The 21,547-nt window shown below is 22.7% G+C and overlaps 1 protein-coding gene across 2 annotated transcripts in view; it reads left to right on the top strand.

Moving 5' to 3' along the window:
• The first annotated feature begins 998 nt into the window (after positions 1–998).
• LOC127288556 (uncharacterized) overlaps positions 999–21,547 on the top strand; it is a 58,918-nt gene continuing 38,369 nt past the window's right edge. Inside the window, exons 1-2 of one of the 2 annotated variants that reach the window (XR_007844060.1) lie at positions 999–1,400; positions 13,491–13,724. Coding sequence is in view for 1 of the 2 variants with exons in the window: in XM_051316072.1 (XP_051172029.1) it covers positions 1,340–1,400; positions 13,491–13,724 (295 nt within the window). In the remaining variant the exon portion in view is untranslated. The remainder of the gene's footprint in view (positions 1,401–13,490; positions 13,725–21,547) is intronic. The other variant, XM_051316072.1, reaches the window with a different exon arrangement.

The following is a 21,547-nucleotide window of genomic DNA, read 5'->3' as shown; positions in this document are numbered from 1 at the left end:
AATTCATTACCAATTAAAAAGTTTTTGTTTTTTTTTTAAATAAATTATTTTAAAAGAATATAAATATAAGATGGAAAAATTTAAGAGTATTTTGTTGTCATAAACAGAAGGTAGCAGTTTTAATATTCAAAAAGTAAAAAATAAATCTATAAGTCAAAGTAGCTGTGTGGTTAAAGTACACGCCTCACGCTCCAAGGGTCCTGGGTTCGATTCCCCATGCGTGTAGGATTTTTCAAAATTATTCAAAGTGTTTTAATACTGTATATGTATAATAATCCTTAATGGAAAATAAAAATAAAAAAATATAAAAAAATATAAATAAATAAAAATAAAAATGAATAAATATAAATAAAAATAAATATAAATAAATGAAAATAAATAAAAATAAATAAAAATATAAATATAAATAAATGAAAATAAATAAAAATAAATAAAAATAAATAAATATAAATAAATAAAAATAAAAAATATAAATAAATGAAAATAAATAAAAATAAAAAAATATAAATAAATAAAAATAAAAATGAATAAATATATAAAAATAAAAAATATAAATAAATAAATATAAATAAATAAAAATAAAAAATATAAATAAAAATAAAAAAATAATTATAAAAATAAATATAATTAAATAACAATCTCAAAACAGAGCGATTTAAGGGAAAACTGACTAGTTTCTGATAAGTTTCAACCTAACTAAAAGATTTTCTGGATCCATACCTTAGACTGTATAGGAAATTTATTATCGAAAGAAGGAAGTAATCGGCGGCGTTTACTTACACACAGGCAAAATAGGAAGGCCGCACTTGTCAGCAATAAAATTCACTTGGCGCGCAAAGGTTCTGAGAAAGTAGGCGAGTTAGTAAAAGAGCAGGGTGGCGATAGTCCTCGTCGTCGTTGTGATGGCGGATCCTCTGGCAGGTGGGGGCAAAACCCAACCAGGAGTGAAACACCTGGATGACTTCCTGCCAGCATGAGATTCAGTCTTGTTCAGTCTTCGGTGAAGAACACTATAAACAAAAATCGTGTGAGTTACTTTCTCAAAAACGAGAGAGAGAGAGAGAGAGACAGAGAGAAACGTGATCAATATTTTTCAATAATCAAATAAAAATTTTTAGTACAAAAATTAATAATATTTAAAAAAAATAAATAAATTTTTTCCTTTTTTGCAAAATGTTGGACGATCCAGTCTCGGGATGACCGTTTATCGGTCAAGTGTTTTTCGGTAAAAAAAAACTATATAATTAAAAAAAAAAAAAATTAAAAAAAGTGCGTGGGTGACAAAAAAGGACGGGGTAGTTTTTGTGCTATAAAATTGATTTTGAGTGTTGACGAAATAATGGGTTTACAAGGAATCAGAACTCTGAGTTTTATTCTCCTTCTTCATCTCACAATTCAAGGTGCGTGTAGTTGGTTTTTTTTTAAATATTAAATTTTTTTTGGAGTTGACTCATTAGTACCGTTAATAAAAATCTGATCTAGTTGGGTAAAATGTGATGTGGATATATATATATAAATATATATATTTAAGGAGTGTGACAGTTATATTGATGATTTTTCAATTTAAATATTAGCTTGGATACGAGCGATCAAAGTGGTTTTTCTAGTCCTCGTATATATTAAAATGATTATAATTTATAAATGTGAATCGTAATTCAGCGTTTCATTAATTAAACTCTTAATATCATTAATTAACATTTAATTAAAGAAAAACACACATGGGACTATAATTTATAAATTAGTTGAAAAAAATTGTTACTAAAAATAAGTGTAACATTAAATAAATAAATAAATAAATAAAAATATGGCTAGAAATGCAAAATTAAAAAAAAATATTAAATTATCTTTTTAACTCAATAAATTTTTAATTTAATAATTAGTTAACTTAATAAATTAATAAATTAACAATTAGTTAACTAAATAAATTAATAATTTAATAATTAGTTAAATTAACAATTTAATAAATAATTAAATGAATAAATTAATAATTAGTCAAACTAATAAATTACAAGTTTAATAATTAGTTAACTAAATAAATTAATAATTTAATAATTAGTTAAATTAATAATTTAATAATTAATTAAATTAATAAATTAATAATTAGTCAAACTAATAAATTTCTAGTTTAATAATTAGTTGACTTAATAAATTAATAATTAGTTAACTAAATAAATTAATAATTTAATTAGTTAAATTAATAATTTAATAATTATTGCAAGTAATTGCAACTAATTTAAAAATAAAGTAAATCAATCCAGAAAATTTATATTGGAGAACATTTTTTTTCTAATGAAAAAAATTTATTTATTTAATTTAATTAAAATTAATAATTTATTTAAATTATTTAATTAAAATTAATAATTTATTTAAATTATTTAATATCAAAAAAATTTTTTTTGTGATAGAAAAGTAAACATTTGTTTTTTATTAATTGATAAATAATTTTCCTGTGAGGTTGAACATTTTACGAAACATCCGTTTATTTTATTTAACAATTGAATTTAATTGAACATTGTATATAACATCATTGTAAATATCTATTTCCTTTATTTTGTTTATTGATATATTATATATAGTCAATTTGTTCGGAGAAACTTTTATTTAAATTCAAACATTATTAAGGAAGCTAGTCAATTTGCTATTTAGAAAAAAAAATTACAATAATATTAATATTTATTAATTATAAACAATTGCACAATTATTAATTGCAATATCAAAAGATTCTTCTAATAAAATTAAATATCAGTTTTAGTGTTATTAAATTAATTTTCAATATAATTAATCAAAATAAATATTTTTTATTATTGTTACTATTATTATTATTATATTTTTATCATATTTTTTTAAATATTTTTTATTTTTTTACTTAACAAAAATGTTATTATAAAAGTGTAGGGTCAAAACGCTCTTTTTGAATTCATAATTAATTTTATTAAATTAAAAATTAATTTCATTTTTAATAAAATTAATAATTAATTTCATTTTTAATAAAATTAATAATTAATTTCATTTTCAATATAACTAATAATTAATTACATTTTTAAATAAAACTAATAATTAATTTCATTTTTAATAAAATTAATAAATAATAATATTTATAAAATTAAATAAAATTTAACCGGAAAGTAAAGTTTATTCAGTCGCATACGTAATATAACGTTACTTTTCGTTTCAAGAATCATTGAGATTAATATACTCGAAAAATATGAGAACATTTTTTTTCCAAAAATAATATAATTTATTTAATTTTCTTTTTTTATTGTTAATTACTTTGTAAACAAAAAAAAATATATATATAAACTTTTCTAGAAGATTCTCATCTCTTTGAATTTCATACTCGAAGGGCAAAATGTTTTATGAGAGAAAGGAAATAAAGTTGTAGGTCAGACACGATGCGGTTCTAACTATGAACTTCAACGGAACCTAATAATCAGGCTTCTTTCGTATTATGATAATTTTATCAGTAGGAGTTATTTGCAATTTTCGACAAATTAATTTTTTTTTGCACACATATATATATATATATATATAAAACTATCTATATTTGATTTCTATATGAGATAAATGTAATATCAACGATCAGATTTTATTACATATTATTATATATATTTTTATTTTATTTTATTTATGATTATTATTTTTTAAATTATTATTATTATCATTATTATTGTTTTTGTTGTTGTTCTGTTGTTGTTAAATTTTTTTTTGGACATAATAGGAAAATAGAAATTGAACATATATATATATATAATAAATAAATAAATAATAGTGTCTTACATTCAAAAGGGATAATTGAAACGAAAAACCTTACTTTTCTCTATAGTTGTCAGCTTTCCCAGTACCGGTTTAATTGAGTAACTTCATCTGGAATGGTGTTAAATTACACTGAACACTCGGTTGTCAGTTATATTCTTTCTGCGCTCCACTTACAATTTTGTCAATCATCTTTATCGCTTTTTATTGAGTAAGAAGCACAATTAAGAATAGAAGAAAAATTATAAGACACTGTTTTATTATATTTCGGTAATATTATATCTGAAATTTTTTACACTTTTGAAAAAAAAAACTATAAATTTTAGGCTTCATTAAAAAAAAAAAAAAATTTTTTTTTTTTATTTTAATATATTTTTTTTACCATTGACATGAAAAAGTGTCTTTTTTGTGCCTATTTTAGGCAGATAAAGTAGCAATTTTTAAGGCAGTTTGGGCCAATTGCCTAAAAAAGACTTTTAAATGATTAAAATTTTATTAATAACAGTTAATAATTATATTTTTATTATAATATTTGCTATAATTATTATTGTTATTATAATTTGTTATAATAATTATTATTGTTATACATGGAAAAAATTTTTTATCTAGAACAGAGATATGTTTCTTTAGAATAGCGAAAAATTTCGTTGTTTTAGTGAAACATATCGCTGTTCCTGTGAAACTTATCGCTGTTTCAGGTGAATATTTTTTTCCGTGTATAATATTTGTTATAATTATTATTGTTATTGTAATATTTGTTATAAATATTATTATTATTATAATATTTGTTATAATAATAATAATAATAATTATTATTATTGTTATAATAATAATAATTGTTATTATTATTATTATTGTAAAGTAATTTTTTACAAATTGTCAAAAAAAAAAAAAAATTTTTTACATTCTTATATAATATAGGGAAAATTATCTATTCTCTTTTAAATTATAATTTTTATAAAAAAATTTCAATTTAAATTAAAGAAAAATTTTTCTTTCATAATACAATTTTTTAATTATAAATCATAGAAATAAATAAATATTTGAATATTTTGTCGCTTGACAAAAAGTCACTGAAGCAAAAATTAAGTGACAGCATCTCACTTGGAAAATAAATGATTAATAATCATTTATTATTATTATTATGAACGACTTATTTTTTTTTTATATTTCATTAGAAACAAAATATAAAGACGTTATATGAGTAATTATGAAAAAAACAGGTCTCGATATCAATTTCTCTTATGATGATAATAATTAGTGAAGCATGAGATGATTATAACTTTTACAAAAAAAAAAAAGAAAAACAATAAGTGCAAATATTCTACTTTTTTATTTAAAAAAAAAAAAATTCCTTATATTTAGAGTGACAACGTATTGCGGCCTTGCTCTTATTTTGTCAAGGCAATAATTTATATTTATATATTAAAAATGTCAAATCTAATTAATTCCACGTCTTATTTTATTAAAAACAAAATTTTTTTTCTATTTTAAGTGAAAATTTTAATGTTATGTTTTAATACACATATAATTATATGTATTTGACATTAGAGAATATTTATTACACAGAATAATATGAAACTTTTTTTTACATTTATTTTTCAAAATTATGTCATTTTATTTATTTATTTTATTTTTAATACATATACGGGCTTACAAATAGAAAAAAACGCAAATTAAAAAAATACTAAATTTTCTTTAAAAAAAAAAAATCGATCGTAAAGATTAATTAGTTATTATTTTAAGGGCAAATTTAAATTTTCCAATTTCATAAATTCTTTTCAATTTTTTAATTTTTGTTTAAAATTTATTTTTTGTTTTTTTTACTGTAAATTATATATTTTTTATATTTATTTTATTATATTTTTCATTTATTTATTATTTATTATTTATTATTTTATTATTTATTTCATTATTTATTTTTTTATTTTATTATTTATATATATATTATTTTTAAATATTTACTTTCTGCAATTATTATTATTGTTTTTCCCATTAAATAATGAGAATACAAAAAAAAAAAAATGAAATCTAGAATGAAATAATAATTTAAAAAAAAAAAATAAGTTTCGCGATGTTTCATTATATATATTATTTGAGAATATACTAGAAAGTAGTGGAAGTTATTATATAGCGGAATATTTGGTTGATCTTATGAATTAACATGGACCGAACACAAATTCTTGACCCACGCATGAAAGTTGAATTGAATTTCTCGAATTTAGTACCGAGTGTGTGTGTGTGAGTCAGTCGCTTTTGACCCACTAACCGAAGAGAATCCTCACAAAGAGGGAAACTGGTATTACTCGGCAATTGTAATACTTTAAAAATCAACTTTTTAAATTTCCGTTACAACTCCAAATTCTTTTTTTTTTTTTTTTAATATTTTCAACAATTTAATTTATGTATTTTTATAATTTTTTTTTTGCTTTTCTATTTATTTATTTATTATTATTATTATACTTATTATTAGTATTATTATTATTATATTATTATATTAGTATTATTATTTATTATTAAATGACTAAATGTATATTCTTTAGTTAAGAGAAACATTCTTTGTTTCAATATTGTATCAGAAAAAAAAATCATTGAAACTATTTGAAAAACATTTCTTTAATTCAAAGAAACATTTATTTGAACTATATAGAACAGAATTTCTTTGAAATAAAGAAAATTATTATTGATTCACAGAAATTATATAATTGATTCAAAGAAAGTAAAATATTTCTTTCTATTTATTTAAAGAATATAAATATTTTTACTGATTTTCTCGTCGCAATATTAAAAATTTCTTTCATTTAGAAGAAAGTATTTTTTTTTTTTTTTTATTGTTTCACATGTCACTTTGGGTCAACTAACTGCTTCGTCAATTTTCAGAGGTTCATATTCAACAATTTAAATAACATTGTATTTTAACACTCCTGTTTACACTATAATTTAAGATGTGCCTATATATATATATATATAGAGAGAGAGAGAAATAAGTGTATTATTAGTAATTTTTCCAAGTGTCTGTTAAATATACAGATGCACTTACATTGAACGACTTTGTTCAAATTGTTGAAAACAAAGGTCGGGTTCTTTTTAATTAGAGTAGTTCAGTTCCTAATTTCCCACGATTCTTCGAAATAACGGGAGACGAGAGGAGTGTGTATACTTCCAAACACTAAGACGCACTTTTATAATACAATATATATATATATGAATGATGGGAGTTCTTTGCTTTACTATATGCCAACATTTGCCCCTATTATCCACTTTACTTGACGAGTAAAAATACTATTTAATTTCGATAAGTTATTATTTTTAAAAAAAATTATAATTATAACTTTAAAAATCGAAATTAAAAAATTTTTTTATGATAAAATAATGTATTATTAATTTATATAATTAATTATAAAACATACAGAAAAATAAATTGTTTTTTACTATATTATATAATAATAAATAATACATAATAATAATAATAATAATAATAATAATAATAATAATAAATATCAAATATAATTAATAAATAATATAATAGGTATATTATACTACTACTACCCTAACCTACTATTGGTTCTAACTACTATTTATGAAAACGATTATTGGATTAAACTACTATTGGTTTAAACTACTATTTATAAAAACTACTATTTTTGAAAACTACTTTTGGTTGAAACTACTATTTATTAACTACTATTTATAAAAACTACTATTTTTAAAACTACTATTGGATTAAACTCTTATAAGTTCTAACTACTATGAGCCCAAATTACTATTAGTTCAAACTACTATTTATAAAAACTACTATTGGTTCAAACTAATATTTATAAAAACTAATTTTGGTTCTAAATACTATTGGTTCCAACTACTATTATTCCAATCTACTCTTGGTTCAAACTACTATTTATAAAAACTACTGTTTATAAAAATCATTATTTATGAAAACTACAATTAGATTAAACTACTATTGGTTCCAACTATTATTTATGAAAATAATTATTGGATATAACTACTATTGGTTCCAACTACTATTAGCCTAAACTATTATTGGTTCTAACTACTATTTATATAAAACAATTATTGCATTAAACTACTATTGGTTGAAACTACTATTTATAAAAACTACTTTTGGTCCAAAATACTATTGGATCCAACTACTATTAGTCCAAATTACTATTGGTTCAAAATACTTTTGATTCTAACTACTATTAGTCTAAACTACTATTGGTTCAAACTATTATTTATAAAAATTACTATTGATTATAACTACTATTTGTTCAAACTATATGCCAACATTTGCCCCTATTATCCACTTTACTTGACGAGTAAAAATACTATTTAATTTTGATAAGTTATTATTAAAAAAAAATTATAATTATAACTTTAAAAATCGAAATTAAACATTTTTTTCTGATAAAATGTATTATTAATTTTTAAAATTAATTATAAAACATACAGTAAAATAAATTGTTTTTTACTATTATATATAATAAATAATACATAATAATAATAATAATAATAATAATAATAATAATAATAATAATAAATATCAAATATAATTAATAAACAATATAATAGGTATAATTAATAATTTTTTTATATAAAACTATGAAAAATGATATTTTCTCTAAATTTGAATTAGTTCAAAAATAGTAGAAATTTCCATTAATTTATATAGTAAAATATTACTATTTAATTTAGTAATATTTTTTTTACTAACGTTTTAGAATAAAATATAAAAATCCAGGGAAAAAAAAATCTTTAACTAGAACAGCTATACGTTTTTCTAGAATAGCGAAAATTTTCGTTATTTTAGTAAAATATATTGCTGTTCCAGTGAAATTTGACGCTGTTTCAGTTAAAGATTTTTTTCCGTGTGACTAAAAATTAGTAAAATTTATTTCACTATGTAATTTAAATTACTGAATGAATTCTTACTAATTCAAAATTTTTTAATTTTTTTAATTTTATTTATTTTAGTAAAGAAAATTTTCTATGTGAAAAATAAATTTTCTTTGATAATTTAATTTTAATTTTTAATTTGAAAAAAATTATAAATTATTTTGAAGTTTAAAGAATAATAAAAAAGAAAAAAATTTCCTATATAATAAAAAAAAAAAAAATATTCTAATTAGTATCACAATTAATATAAATATGAATTTGCAATAATTATTATTTATATTCGAGATAATTCGATGACAGGGAGGAAGCTTGCTTAAATTTGTCTTAATCTTGACATGAATCGGCCTTCACGCTATTATGATCATATATATATATACCTCGTGGCCGATCTGAAGAAATCATTTCAATCGTCATTGATTCTTTTATGTTTAAATAGATACATACCTATATATATATATATTTGTTATTCTCAATGAAATTCTCATTTTCTTTGCATATTTATCTTTTTTTTTCTTTTTCTCAACATACCTTTAAATATACGCGGCTTTGCTCGCATATAAATAAAATCAATATAAGAAAGAAAATACAATAACCTGATTTCTTCTGTATGATTTATATCGAATGCTTATAATCATCTCTTCTATAAAATTTTTACAGGAATCTAATAATTGCTTCTAAATTTTTTTTTTCATCTATATTTCATTCGCCTTACACCATCGGGGGAGTTTTTTTTTTTCTTCTTTATTTACTTTTTTGCCAATTACAAACTTTCTAGACAGCAAATATTTTCTTTGGTAATAATCGCAGTCTATATAACTTTTTAAAAAAAAATTCACTGTCTATTATTAAAAAATACCATTGCAATAATTGCACATATCATTCTACCAAATATTTTGTTTTATTTTAATTTTTGTTCATTTTAACTTTACTGCGACTAAAACTACAAATTTTATAAATTGGTTCCAACTACTATTTATAAAAACTACTATTGGTTCTAACTACTATTAGTACAAACTACTGTTGGTTCAAACTGCTATTTATAAAAACTACCATTTATGAAATCTACTATTAGATTAAACTACTATTGGTTCCAACTACCATTGGTTCAAAATACTATTAGTCCAAACTACTATTGGCTCAAAATACTATTGGTTCTAACTACTATTAGTACAAACTACTGTTGATTCAAACTACTATTTATAAAAACTACTATTGGATTATACTACTAATGGTTCCAACTACTATTAGTTCAAACTACTCTTAGATCAAACTACTATTCATAAAAACTACTATTTATAAAAACTGCTATTGCCTCAAACTACTATTAGTCGAAACTACTGTTGGTTCAAACTGCTATTTATAAAAGCTACCCTTTATGAAATCTACTATTAGACTAAACTACTAATCGTTCTAACTACTATTAGCCCAAACTACTATTAGTTCCAACTGCTATTAGTCTAAACTACTATTGGTTCCAACTACTATTTATGAACATGATTATTGGATTAAACTACTATTGGTTCAAACTACTATTTATAAAAACGACTATTAATGAAAATTACTATTTATACAAACTACTATATGAAAACTACAGTTTATATAAACTACTATTTATGAAAACTACTATTGGATTAAACTCTTATTAGTTCTAACTACTATGAGCCCAAATTACTATTAGTTCAAACTACTATTTATAAAAACTACTATTGGTTCAAACTAATATTTATAAAACCTAATTATGGTTCTAAATACTATTGGTTCCAAGTATACTATTATTCCAATCTACTCTTGGTTCAAACTACTATTTATAGAATCTACTATTTATAAAAACTACTGTTTATAAAAATCATTATTTATGAAAACTACTATTAGCCTAAACTACTATTGGTTCCAACTAATATTAGCCCAAACTACTATTTATAAAAACTACTATTGGTTCAAACTACTATTTATGAAAACTACTCTCGGTTGAAAATACTATTTATAAAAACTACTTTTTTAAAAACTACTATTGGATTAAACTACTATTTCTTGAAACTACTATCAGATAAAACTAAAAATTTGATTTTTCCCAGAAAAATTCAAAAAATTATTATTTTTTGATACGTACACGATTTTTTTATGTGCGTTTTTATATCTTTTTATCTTTTCAGAAAATAAGAGAAAAAAATAATGTTTTGTGCATAAATTTGCTTTCCATCGATTGTTTGTTTGACTTTTACATTAAATACAAATTTATATCTGGCAAACCGTCACCAATTACCACTTTTTCGCGATAATGAGTGACAGTGAAAGCATTCAACTGTTGAGAATAATTTCTTTTCTCAAGCCATCGTGAGTATAGAAAAGTTGCAAGAGAGGAGGAAACACAAATTTTTAGTGTTTTCCCGTTTCCGGGGCTTTTAAAAAGATTGTTGGAAACAATTTATTTTTTTTTGTTTTTTTCTTCTAAAATCTCACACTTATTGAAATTACCTTTAAAGTGTATGCGGGAGTTAAATATTCTAATTTTTCTAAAGAATAATAATAATAATAATAATAATAATAATAATTGAATACTTAAATTTATTCATAATGAAAGTGTATATTATTTTTAAATGCATTTTTTTAAATATATATATATTTAGGTTTATGGATTTTCTTAATGAAAATGTCACAAAGGACAAAGATGATAATATAATTGTGCAAGGATTCTTTTTTTTTAAACAAAACATGAAAGTGAAAACAATAAATGTTACATTTTACGAAATTAATGGCTTTCTATCTCTCGCGAGTATATACATATTATTATGTCACATACGGGATGTTGTCTTCTTGGCCTATCGCTTCCGTAACTATATAGCAAGAACTGTCGACGACATGTAATGAATTAAAATGCTTTTTTGTTTCGTAATGAATACCTATCTCTTATTGTTGGTAAAATAAACGTTTTAGAATTTACTTTGAAAATCACTTGCTTGCCACATTGATAACAAAAAAAAAAAAAACTTTCTTTTTACGTTTCAATTGTTTCTTTTTTTTCTATTTTATTACCTGTTATAGTTGATGTAGAACAGCAAAAACAACAGTGTAATAATGACAATATTATTTATAGCCAAATCTTTTAAAAAAAATTTTTTTTATTTAACTAAATTTTCATTGAGCAAAATTTTCTTTTTTGACGAATTTTTATTTTAACAAATTATTATTTTTTATATTTTTTATTCAATTAAATTTTCATTTTTATTTAACTGCATTTCCATTTCGCAGAATTTTTATTATGACAAATTATTATTTTATAGAATTTTAATTTAGCCAAATTTTTATTTAGTGGAATTAATTTTTTATTTAAATTATAATTTTCCTGTAAAATTTTTGTTTAAACTGAATTTTCATTTAGCAATGTTTTTGTTTAATCAAATTCCCTTTTTGTCAAATTTTTATTTAACGAAAATTTCCATTTAGTTGAATTTTTAGTTAACGAATTTTCCATTTAGCAAAATTTTTATTTATCCAAATTTTCATTTTGTAGAGTTTTTTTTAACTAAACAAATTTCCATTTAGCAGAATATTTTATTTAAACAATTATTATTATGTAAATTTTTTATTTAACCAAATTTTCATTTAGCAGAATTTTTATTTAATAAAATTTACTTTTTCGTCGAATTTTTATTTAACCGAATTTCCATTTAGTAGAATTTTTAATTAACAAAATTTTCTATTTAGCAAAATGTTTATTTAACCGAATTTCCATTTAGCAGAATTTTTTATTTACCTAATTATTATTTTGTGGACTTTTTATTTAACCAAATTTCCATTTAGCAGAATTTTTTATTTACCTAATTATTATTTTGTAGATTTTTTAGTTAACTGAATTTTTATTTAGCAGAATTTTTGTTTAAACCGAATTTCCATTTTGCACTTTTTCATATTTTACTAATATTTTGTTTACGTTCACTTTCTATTTGACCAAATTATCATTTTGTACAATTTTTTTTTAAATATTTAACCAAATTTCCATTCAGTATAATTTTGTATTTTACTAACATTTTGTTCACGTTGAATTTTTCATTTAACTAAATTTTCATTTAGCCGAGTTTTTTTAAAATCAAATTTTCTTTTTATCGACTTCTAATTCGTCTAATTTATCAATATTTATAATAATTATTATTTAACCGAATTTCCATTTAGCAGAATTTTTTTTATTTAAACAAATTTCGTTCAAGTTTGGTTTAGCAAAGTTATTATTTAGTAGAATTTTTGTTTAGCAGAATTTTCAATTCCTTTGAATTTTTTATTTTGCCAAACAAGCATATGTTGTTAATGTTAAATATTAAATTAGGCCCGAGGCATAATTTTTTTCTGAATCATTTTTCGATTTTTGTAAGTGGTCAAAAATTATTATTATTATTATTATTAAGTATTTAACTATAAATTTTGTTAAAATAAATTAAATTAAAAAAATTTATAATTATTTTTATAATTATTATTAGGAAAAAAATGAAAATCATAAATGAAAAATATTGATTTTACCTATTAATTCAGTATTTTCAAAAAAAAATGTTGATATTAGCATATATAAGATCATGAAATACGACTTGAAAGAAGATTTTTTTTTCGCCACTTGCAACGGTTGTTTTATGAATCTACAGCTGTTAGTTATATTATTTATCACTGACAGGTGGCACAGAGTTGTGGGGCTTTTATATATTATATTCATGGTGAAGATTAATCTTAAGGAAATAGTTGAATATTTATTAAATATATGAATACCTGATCCACGGTTTTTTTTTTAAATTATTTTTCATTATAAACATTCTCATTATATATTTTATAATAAATTATTGAATTTTTGTAAATTTCAGGTGGACTTGGAGGTAATTGTGGATATCCAGGAGCACCAGCACACAGCAGTATTCGTTTTACATTAGCGGAAACTGATGATGCAATTGATGATGAAGAAATTTCATTAAGGGATTATTATCAAACGGGAACAATATCAACATATTATTGTGATAGGGGTTTTGAACTTCTTGGACCAGCGAGAAGACAATGCCAGGCTGATGGTTCCTGGACACCGGAAGGCGTGCCATTTTGCGGTAAATATTTTTTTATAATTTTATTCAAAAAAAAAAAAAAAAAATTTATTTTTATTTATTATAATAATTTATTTTTTATCTTAACAATTTTATTTTTTATTTATAAAAATAATTTATTTTCTATTTATTAAAATTTAAAAAAATATAATTAAATATTCCTCAAAAATTAAATAATAAATTAAAAATATTTCATAATTTTTATTTATTGTTTATAATAAATTAGAGGAATTGTATAAACAATATTTTCTTGACATTTTAATTTAAAAAAAAAATCAATTCTTTTCTGGTTACGTAAAAAATAAAACAGGGTTTCAATTTTTTCTCTCTTGACATATATCTTTTTGTGAAACTAGTTACAAATTAGTCATGTTAATAAGTATGTTAATATATACCTATATATATATATATTTTATATACTTTCTAGAACGAGTATTTTCCTTTCAATTATCTACATTTTCAAAGCAACTTTTTGGTTTACATTTAATTATTTTTATTATTAATCTCTATTGCGTGCAATTATATTTATTTATTTTTGCGTGTATCTTTTTAGGACACTTTTATAATGTCAAGGTAACCCAGTTTTAAAACGTAAATGATACTTTCAATTTAGGATTTTGTATTCCTTTTATGAACGCGTCGAGTTTAATTTTTTTTTCCCTTCTTTATTTTTTGTTAATAATTCTAGTAAACAAACACTTTCAATATAGTTCACAATTTTCAGTTTATTTCTTAATTTAAATTATTATTATTTTTTTATATTTTCAAATTTTTTTTATTTAATATTTATATATATATATATATATATATATATTTATTTATAAATATAAATATATTTTTATAATATTTATGATTTATTTGTATTTATATATTTATTAAAATATCGTTTTTCGTAATGAAAAGAAAATTATTAAATTAACTAAATTATTGTATAGAAATTCTTCAGTTTTCACGTTTTAATTTTCTATGCAGAAAGAAAAGGAGTTTACAATGCCAAGAGTTTTTTTTTAAAAAAAAAGAGCAATGAATAATATAACAAACGACTTGAAATTATTATAAGAGATGCTAACAATTTAATGTCAAATCTGTATAGTATATAATAAAATGAGACCGGAAGTGGCTCTTCGTCTCTATATATATATATATATATACCTATATATATAAAAGGAGAGCAATTATTATAGACTCTTAGAATATACACTCTTTTCTGGCATTAAGTTATTGTTCCCTTTCTTTTGTCAGTTTTTTTTTTGTTACAGATATTTCAACTTTTTTTTTTTTTTTTTTTAATGTCAATGTCACAAAACATTAACTTTCTCAAGATATTTGTTTTGTAGTAGTTAAATTTGTTACTTAAGGATCTATTTAAAAATTTATATACTATGTCTTAGTTTAAAGAGAGAAAAGATATTAATGACCTGCTTGAGTAGAGATGATTTTAAAAAAAAGTTTTTATTTATTTGCCAAAGAAAATTGCAAAAATTTTATGACCATTGCTTTTACTGATATTTATCAAAATTGTTGTAATAATTTTTTATTTTAATTTAAATTGACATAATAATAATAATAATAATAATATGATAACTTAATAATTTAATAACTAATTAATTTAATAATTCACTAAATTAATAATCTAATAATTTAATAAATATTAAATAGACAAATTAATTAATAACTTAATATAATTTAGTTACAAAGTTATTAATTCAAATATTTTCTAATTAGTAATTTTTAAATTTACCTTTGATTCAAATTACCATTGTTTCAAACTACTATAGGATCAAACTACCATTATTTCAAATTTTTTATGTTCAAAAACTACTATAAGTTCAAGCTACCATTGTTTACTACTATTTTAGGTTCAAACTACTATACATTCAAAGTACTATATGTTCAAAAACTACTATAGGTTCAAACTACCATTGTTTACAACTACAGTGGGATCAAACTACCATCGCTTTAAACTACTATAGGTTCAATCTACCATTGTTTCAAACTACTGTTGGTTCAAATTACAATTGTTTCAAACTACTATATGTTCAAACTATAATTGTTTTAAACTATTTTAGGTTCAATGTACAATAGGTTCAAACTACCATTGTTTCGAACTACTGTAGGTTCAAACTATCTTTGTTTCAAACTACCATAGGTTAAAAACTACTGCAAGATCAAAGTACCATTGTTTCAAAGTACTATAAGTTCAAAAACTACTATGGGATCAAACTATCATTGTTTCGCAAACTACAATAGATCCAAACTACAATAGGTTCAAATGATCATAGGTTCAAACTACTATTTTTTGATCTAATATTCGTTTAAATTATTATTGTTAAAAACTACCAAAGATTTAAACTATTCCTGGGTTTAAAATACCGTTGTTTTAAAATAGCTTAGGGTCAAATTACATTAGTCGAAATTATTATTGTTTCAAACTATCATTAGTTCAAATAACCAGTGTTTGAAACTACTGTAGGTAGAAACTACTAACGGTTCTAATTACCATTGTTTCAAACTACCATTAGTAAAAACTACCATTTTTCCAACTATTATACGTTTAAAAAGTACTATAGGTTTAAAATACAATTGTTTAAAGTACTGTAAGTGCAAACTAACATTATTTCAAGCTATTATAGGTTCAAACTACTGTAGGATCAAACTATCATTGTTTTAAACTATTATATGTTCAAAAACTACAACAGGTTACAACTACCATTGTCTCAAAATTCTATAGGTTCAAACTACAAATATACCTACCACTGTAGGTTCAAAACTACTAATGGTTCGAATTGTAATTAGTACAAATTACCATCGTTTTAATCTACTATATGGTTAAACTATCATTAGTTAAAACTACCACTGTTCAAAACTATTATACGTTCAAAAATTATTATATTTCAATCTACCATTGTTCCAAACTATTATAGGTTCAAACTACCAAAGCTCCAAACTATTTTTAGTAAAAATTACTATTCATTCAAACTACCATGGGTTCAAACCATTTATATTTTAATTAACTAGAATCAAAACTAAATTTCGGCATTCCAAATTTTATAGAGTACCAAATTTTGTACTAACTGTAAACGGTTTTAGCCGCAAAAAAGTAGGAGAATACACTAAAGATATTTTAACACTTGGAATTCTAATTCGAAAAATATTTTCTCAAATCTCTTCTTCCTTTACCGTTAGACATATTAGAAAAAGGAATTTTTTTTTTGAAAATACATATGCAAATATATTTATGAGGTAGAGCACCTGTTTCAAGTGTGTCCCAAACCCAAGCGTAGTATCCAAATACTCTCACACACACACGTATTATGATTTTGATGGTAAAGAAAGACATGGAGTTTCGGTGGAGCCCGTGACCCAATTTCTTGTGTGTCCTTGACCGAGGAGGCCAAAGACAGTTGGAAGTCAGAGAAGAGTAGTTGAAGTTAATGGTGGGAGTGAAATACCGTTAACACTGAACCTGTTACCACTATGGGTATATATATGTGTGTGTGTATTGCCTCTGGCAATATATCTTTGGAGGGAAATACTCTCTTGCATTTATATATGTATATACAACTATAAGTATATAGTGTGCCAACCTACTGCACATTCCATCCTTACGGACGCTTTCGTTCACCTAGGCTGTATGGTACTCTCTCGCCTCAATGGTTATATAGACGATTCATGCGTTTCATATATGCACGCCCCATCTCTCGAAAACGTGGGAATCAACCAGGAAGACATTCCTAACATCAATCTGTTATTGAATACCTTACAAAATAAACCAATAAATGAGCCTCTATAATTACTATTTTATTTATGTAGGTATATAGAGTGCTTCCGAAAACTCTTTTTTTTTATTTTCTCACTTTCAAACTGTTCTGCTATTTCTCCGAGCTAAACATAATAATTTATTTGTTTCACATAAAAATTTTGTTTGGCACAAATTGAAAGTAATGCAAATAAAATGCAATAAAATTAGAGCCACTAAATTTTTGTCTGATACAAATTGAATTTGATCCAAATAAAATTGGTGAGATTAAAATTGGTGTTATTAAAATTTTACAAAATTAAGTTTGAACCTAAAATAGTTTAAAACAATGGTAGTTTAAAGCTATAGTAGTTTTTGAACCTACAGTAGTTTGGCATACATACTATAAATACATAGTATACCCCTAATAATTGGCATACATTAAAATTGATACAAATAAAAATTGGTGTCATTAAAATTTTATTTGTCACAAATTCAATTTGGTCCAAATGTAATTGGTGCCACTAAAATTGGTGTTATTAAAATTTTACAAAATTAAGTTTGAACATATAGTAGTTTGAACAGAAAATAGTTTGAAACAATGATAGTTTAAAGCTATAGTAGTTTTTGAACCTATAGTAGTTTGGCACATATACTATAAATACATAGTATACCCCTACTAATTGGCATACATTAAAATTGATACAAATAAAAATTGGTGTCATTAAAATTTTATTTGTCACAAATTCAATTTGGTCCAAATGTAATTGGTGCCACTAAAATTGGTGTTATTAAAATTTTACAAAATTAAGTTTGAACATATAGTAGTTTGAACAGAAAATAGTTTGAAACAATGATAGTTTAAAGCTATAGTAGTTTTTGAACCTATAGTAGTTTGGCACATATACTATAAATACATAGTATACCCCTACTAATTGGCATACATTAAAATTGATACAAATAAAAATTGGTGTCATTAAAATTTTATTTGTCACAAATTCAATTTAGTCCAAATATAATTGGTGCCACTAAAATTGGTGTTATTAAAATTTTACAAAAAATTAAAATTTCATTTGTCAGATTAAAATTGGTACAAAAATTGCTGTCATTAAAATTTTGAAAAATTTAAAATTTTGTTTGTCACAAATTGAAATTCAAACAAATAATGGTACAAATAAAAGTGGTTTAACATTTTTTTTTTGGTAAAATAATGGTTGTTTCAATCAATGGTTGGTTAATTTGAACAAAAGTGGAGTAAGCATGTGTGACTGTAAGTCACAATGAGTAGCATTGCGCATTTCATGCAATTATACTTCTAAAGTAGGGGGCAATTAACAAATAACGTAAACACATGTAATCGTTACTTAATATAATTTATATATATTGCTTTATAGCTAAACATATATTTTAATTATTTATTCAACAAAAATAATTCGCAAATTTATCAATTTTAAATAATTGGAAAATTATTAATTTGCTGCATTAAATAATTATATACAACTAAACTATTATTTCACTGAAGTAATAACAAATCTTTCTGTATAGTAATTTTAATTGTGAAAAAAAATATATGAAATTTATTCGATTACATATATCTGCTAATTACAGAGTGTTAAAACATTAAAAATTTTTTTAATAAAAAAAAATTTTACTATAAAATTTACCATTGTTTAAAAGTACAATGGGTTCAAATCATCATAAATCCAAACTACCATTATCTTAAACAATTATAGGTTCAAAAACTACTACAGGTTCAAACTACCATTGTTTACTACTATTTTAGGTTCAAACTACTGTACATTCAAACTACTATAGGTTCAAAAACTACTGTAGGATCAAACTACATTTGTTTCAAACTACTGTTGGTTCAAACTACAACTGTTTCAAACTACTGTTGGTTCAAACTACCATTGTTTTAAACTACTATCTGTTCAAACTATAATTGTTTCAAACTATTTTAGGTTCAAACTACTATTGTTCCGAAGTACTATGGATTTCAACTATCATTAGTTCAAATTACCATTTATGAAAACTACTAGGGGTTAAAACTACCATTGCATTTAAGTACTATAGGTTCAAAATTCTAAAGGTTCAAATTGTCATTAGTTCAAATTACGAAGGGTTTAAACTACCAAAGGTTTAAATTACCAATGTTTCAAACTACCATAGTTTCAAAGTACTGTGGGTTCAAACTATCATTAATTTAAACTACCATTGTTTCGAACTACTATAGGTTCAAACTACCATTGTTTCCAACTACCATAGATTAAAAAACTACTGTAGGATAAAAGTACCATTGTTTCAAGATACTATATGTTTACAAACTACTGTAGGATCAAACTATCATTACTTCAAACTACTATAAGTTCAAAAAAACTACTATAGGATCAAAGTACAATTGTTTCAAACTACTATTAGTTCAAAAACTACTGTAGGATCAAACTACCATTGTTTAAAACTACAATAGGTCCAAACTATTATAGGTTCAAACTACCATTGTTTTAAACTACAATAGGTCCAAACTGCTATAGGTTCAAACTACCATTGCTTTAAACTATTATAGGTTTAAATTACTATAGGATCAAAGTACCATTGTTTCAAACTACTATGAGTTCAAAAACTACTGTAGGATCAAACTACCATTGTTTTAAACTACAATAGGTCCAAACTACTATAGGTTAAAACTACCATTTGTTGAACGGTCAACTTGCTACGATTAGTTAAAATTTACTTTTGTATAAACTACCATATTTGTTAATCTAAAAAACTAGTTAACAGTACTAAAAGTGGAAACCCTCAAATAATATAGTAATAATTACAATATTGAGTTACCGTATTTGAATTACAATTTGAGATTATTTTTCCATATTCAGTTTATATTATTATTTATTTCAAAATCCGTGAAATTCTCTTTAAAATTATTATTGTTTCGCAAGTTTTTAACTTTCATTTATCGAGATGTTCGAAAGAAGAAATCTAAAAAGCATGTTCGAGAACGGAAATGACAAATAATCGTATTGAATAATCGCCGGCGGATAGTTCCGTTTAAGAAAATGTATTTTTCTTCGTGTATATATTTCTGTATATATCTAGGCATTTGGTGAATACGTATATATATATATATATAGACAAATGTAAAGAAGGAAATTACGGACACCTTTGCTTTGATTCGTTAAGCGCGACTCTCGATAATACATTACGAGATAGAGGGTTTCCTGTGTTGCTCGTGCAATCCATAATATACCAGGTAAAAGTATTCTTTTTCTTTGCCTACGATGTTAAATTGCAGCGCGAATGATTAAATTACACACTAATAATAGCAATTAAATTGTGGGACGAATTTCAAAATTTTCATTTAATGTAATTTTAATTGCACTTTAAAAAAATCAACAAATTATCCATCAATCATTTATTATATTCCTCTTTCCCTTTCACTATGTATATATGTGTTTGTGATAATCTATATTTCAATTTTCAACCAGGAACATCGAAATTTATTTATATTATAAAACTCGATTCTTAGAAAATGAATTCTCACGTTTCCAATTTGTTTATTTAATTGCGCAAAATGTTACAAAATCTCGTTTCATTAAAAGAAGTGAAAGAGTTGTGCGATGCTACAAAAAAGGCTTCTTTCTAATTAAATTGTATTAAGATAAAATAAAAATAGAATAGGACAAAATTTTAAAGGATTAGAATTTAGTTTCAATGAAACAAATTTGTTTGATTCGAAAAAAAACAGAATTCAAAAGAATTAAAATTCAGTTTTAGAATGCAGCGGATTTAGGATATATAATTTTTTTGTTGAGCTACGTAGAAATTCGAATAGAAACTGTTTGGCTCGAAACCAAACGCAAATTTTCGAAATAATACTTATTGAAACTGAAATTTAATTCGGAACTTTCGGTGATCTTGACCCATAAAAAAAGATAGCATTGCAATATATATTTTTCAAATTCTTCTAAAGTTACAATTTTCCTGCATTTTCTGTGTCAAGCAGTAATTTCTCTCGTTTTCCCTTCTTTCGCACAATAATTTTTGCGAAAATACGTGAGGCTTTCGTGGAAACAAAATTTTGTTGTCAAAG

The sequence above is a fragment of the Leptopilina boulardi genome, unplaced genomic scaffold (genome assembly GCF_019393585.1).
Source record: "Leptopilina boulardi isolate dan_hultmark-lab unplaced genomic scaffold, ZJU_Lbou_2.1 LbouV2_392, whole genome shotgun sequence".
In the NCBI taxonomy this organism is placed as follows: domain Eukaryota; kingdom Metazoa; phylum Arthropoda; class Insecta; order Hymenoptera; family Figitidae; genus Leptopilina; species Leptopilina boulardi.
The sequence above is the reverse complement of the archived record's forward strand: the minus strand, read 5'-3'. Positions and strand labels throughout refer to the sequence as shown.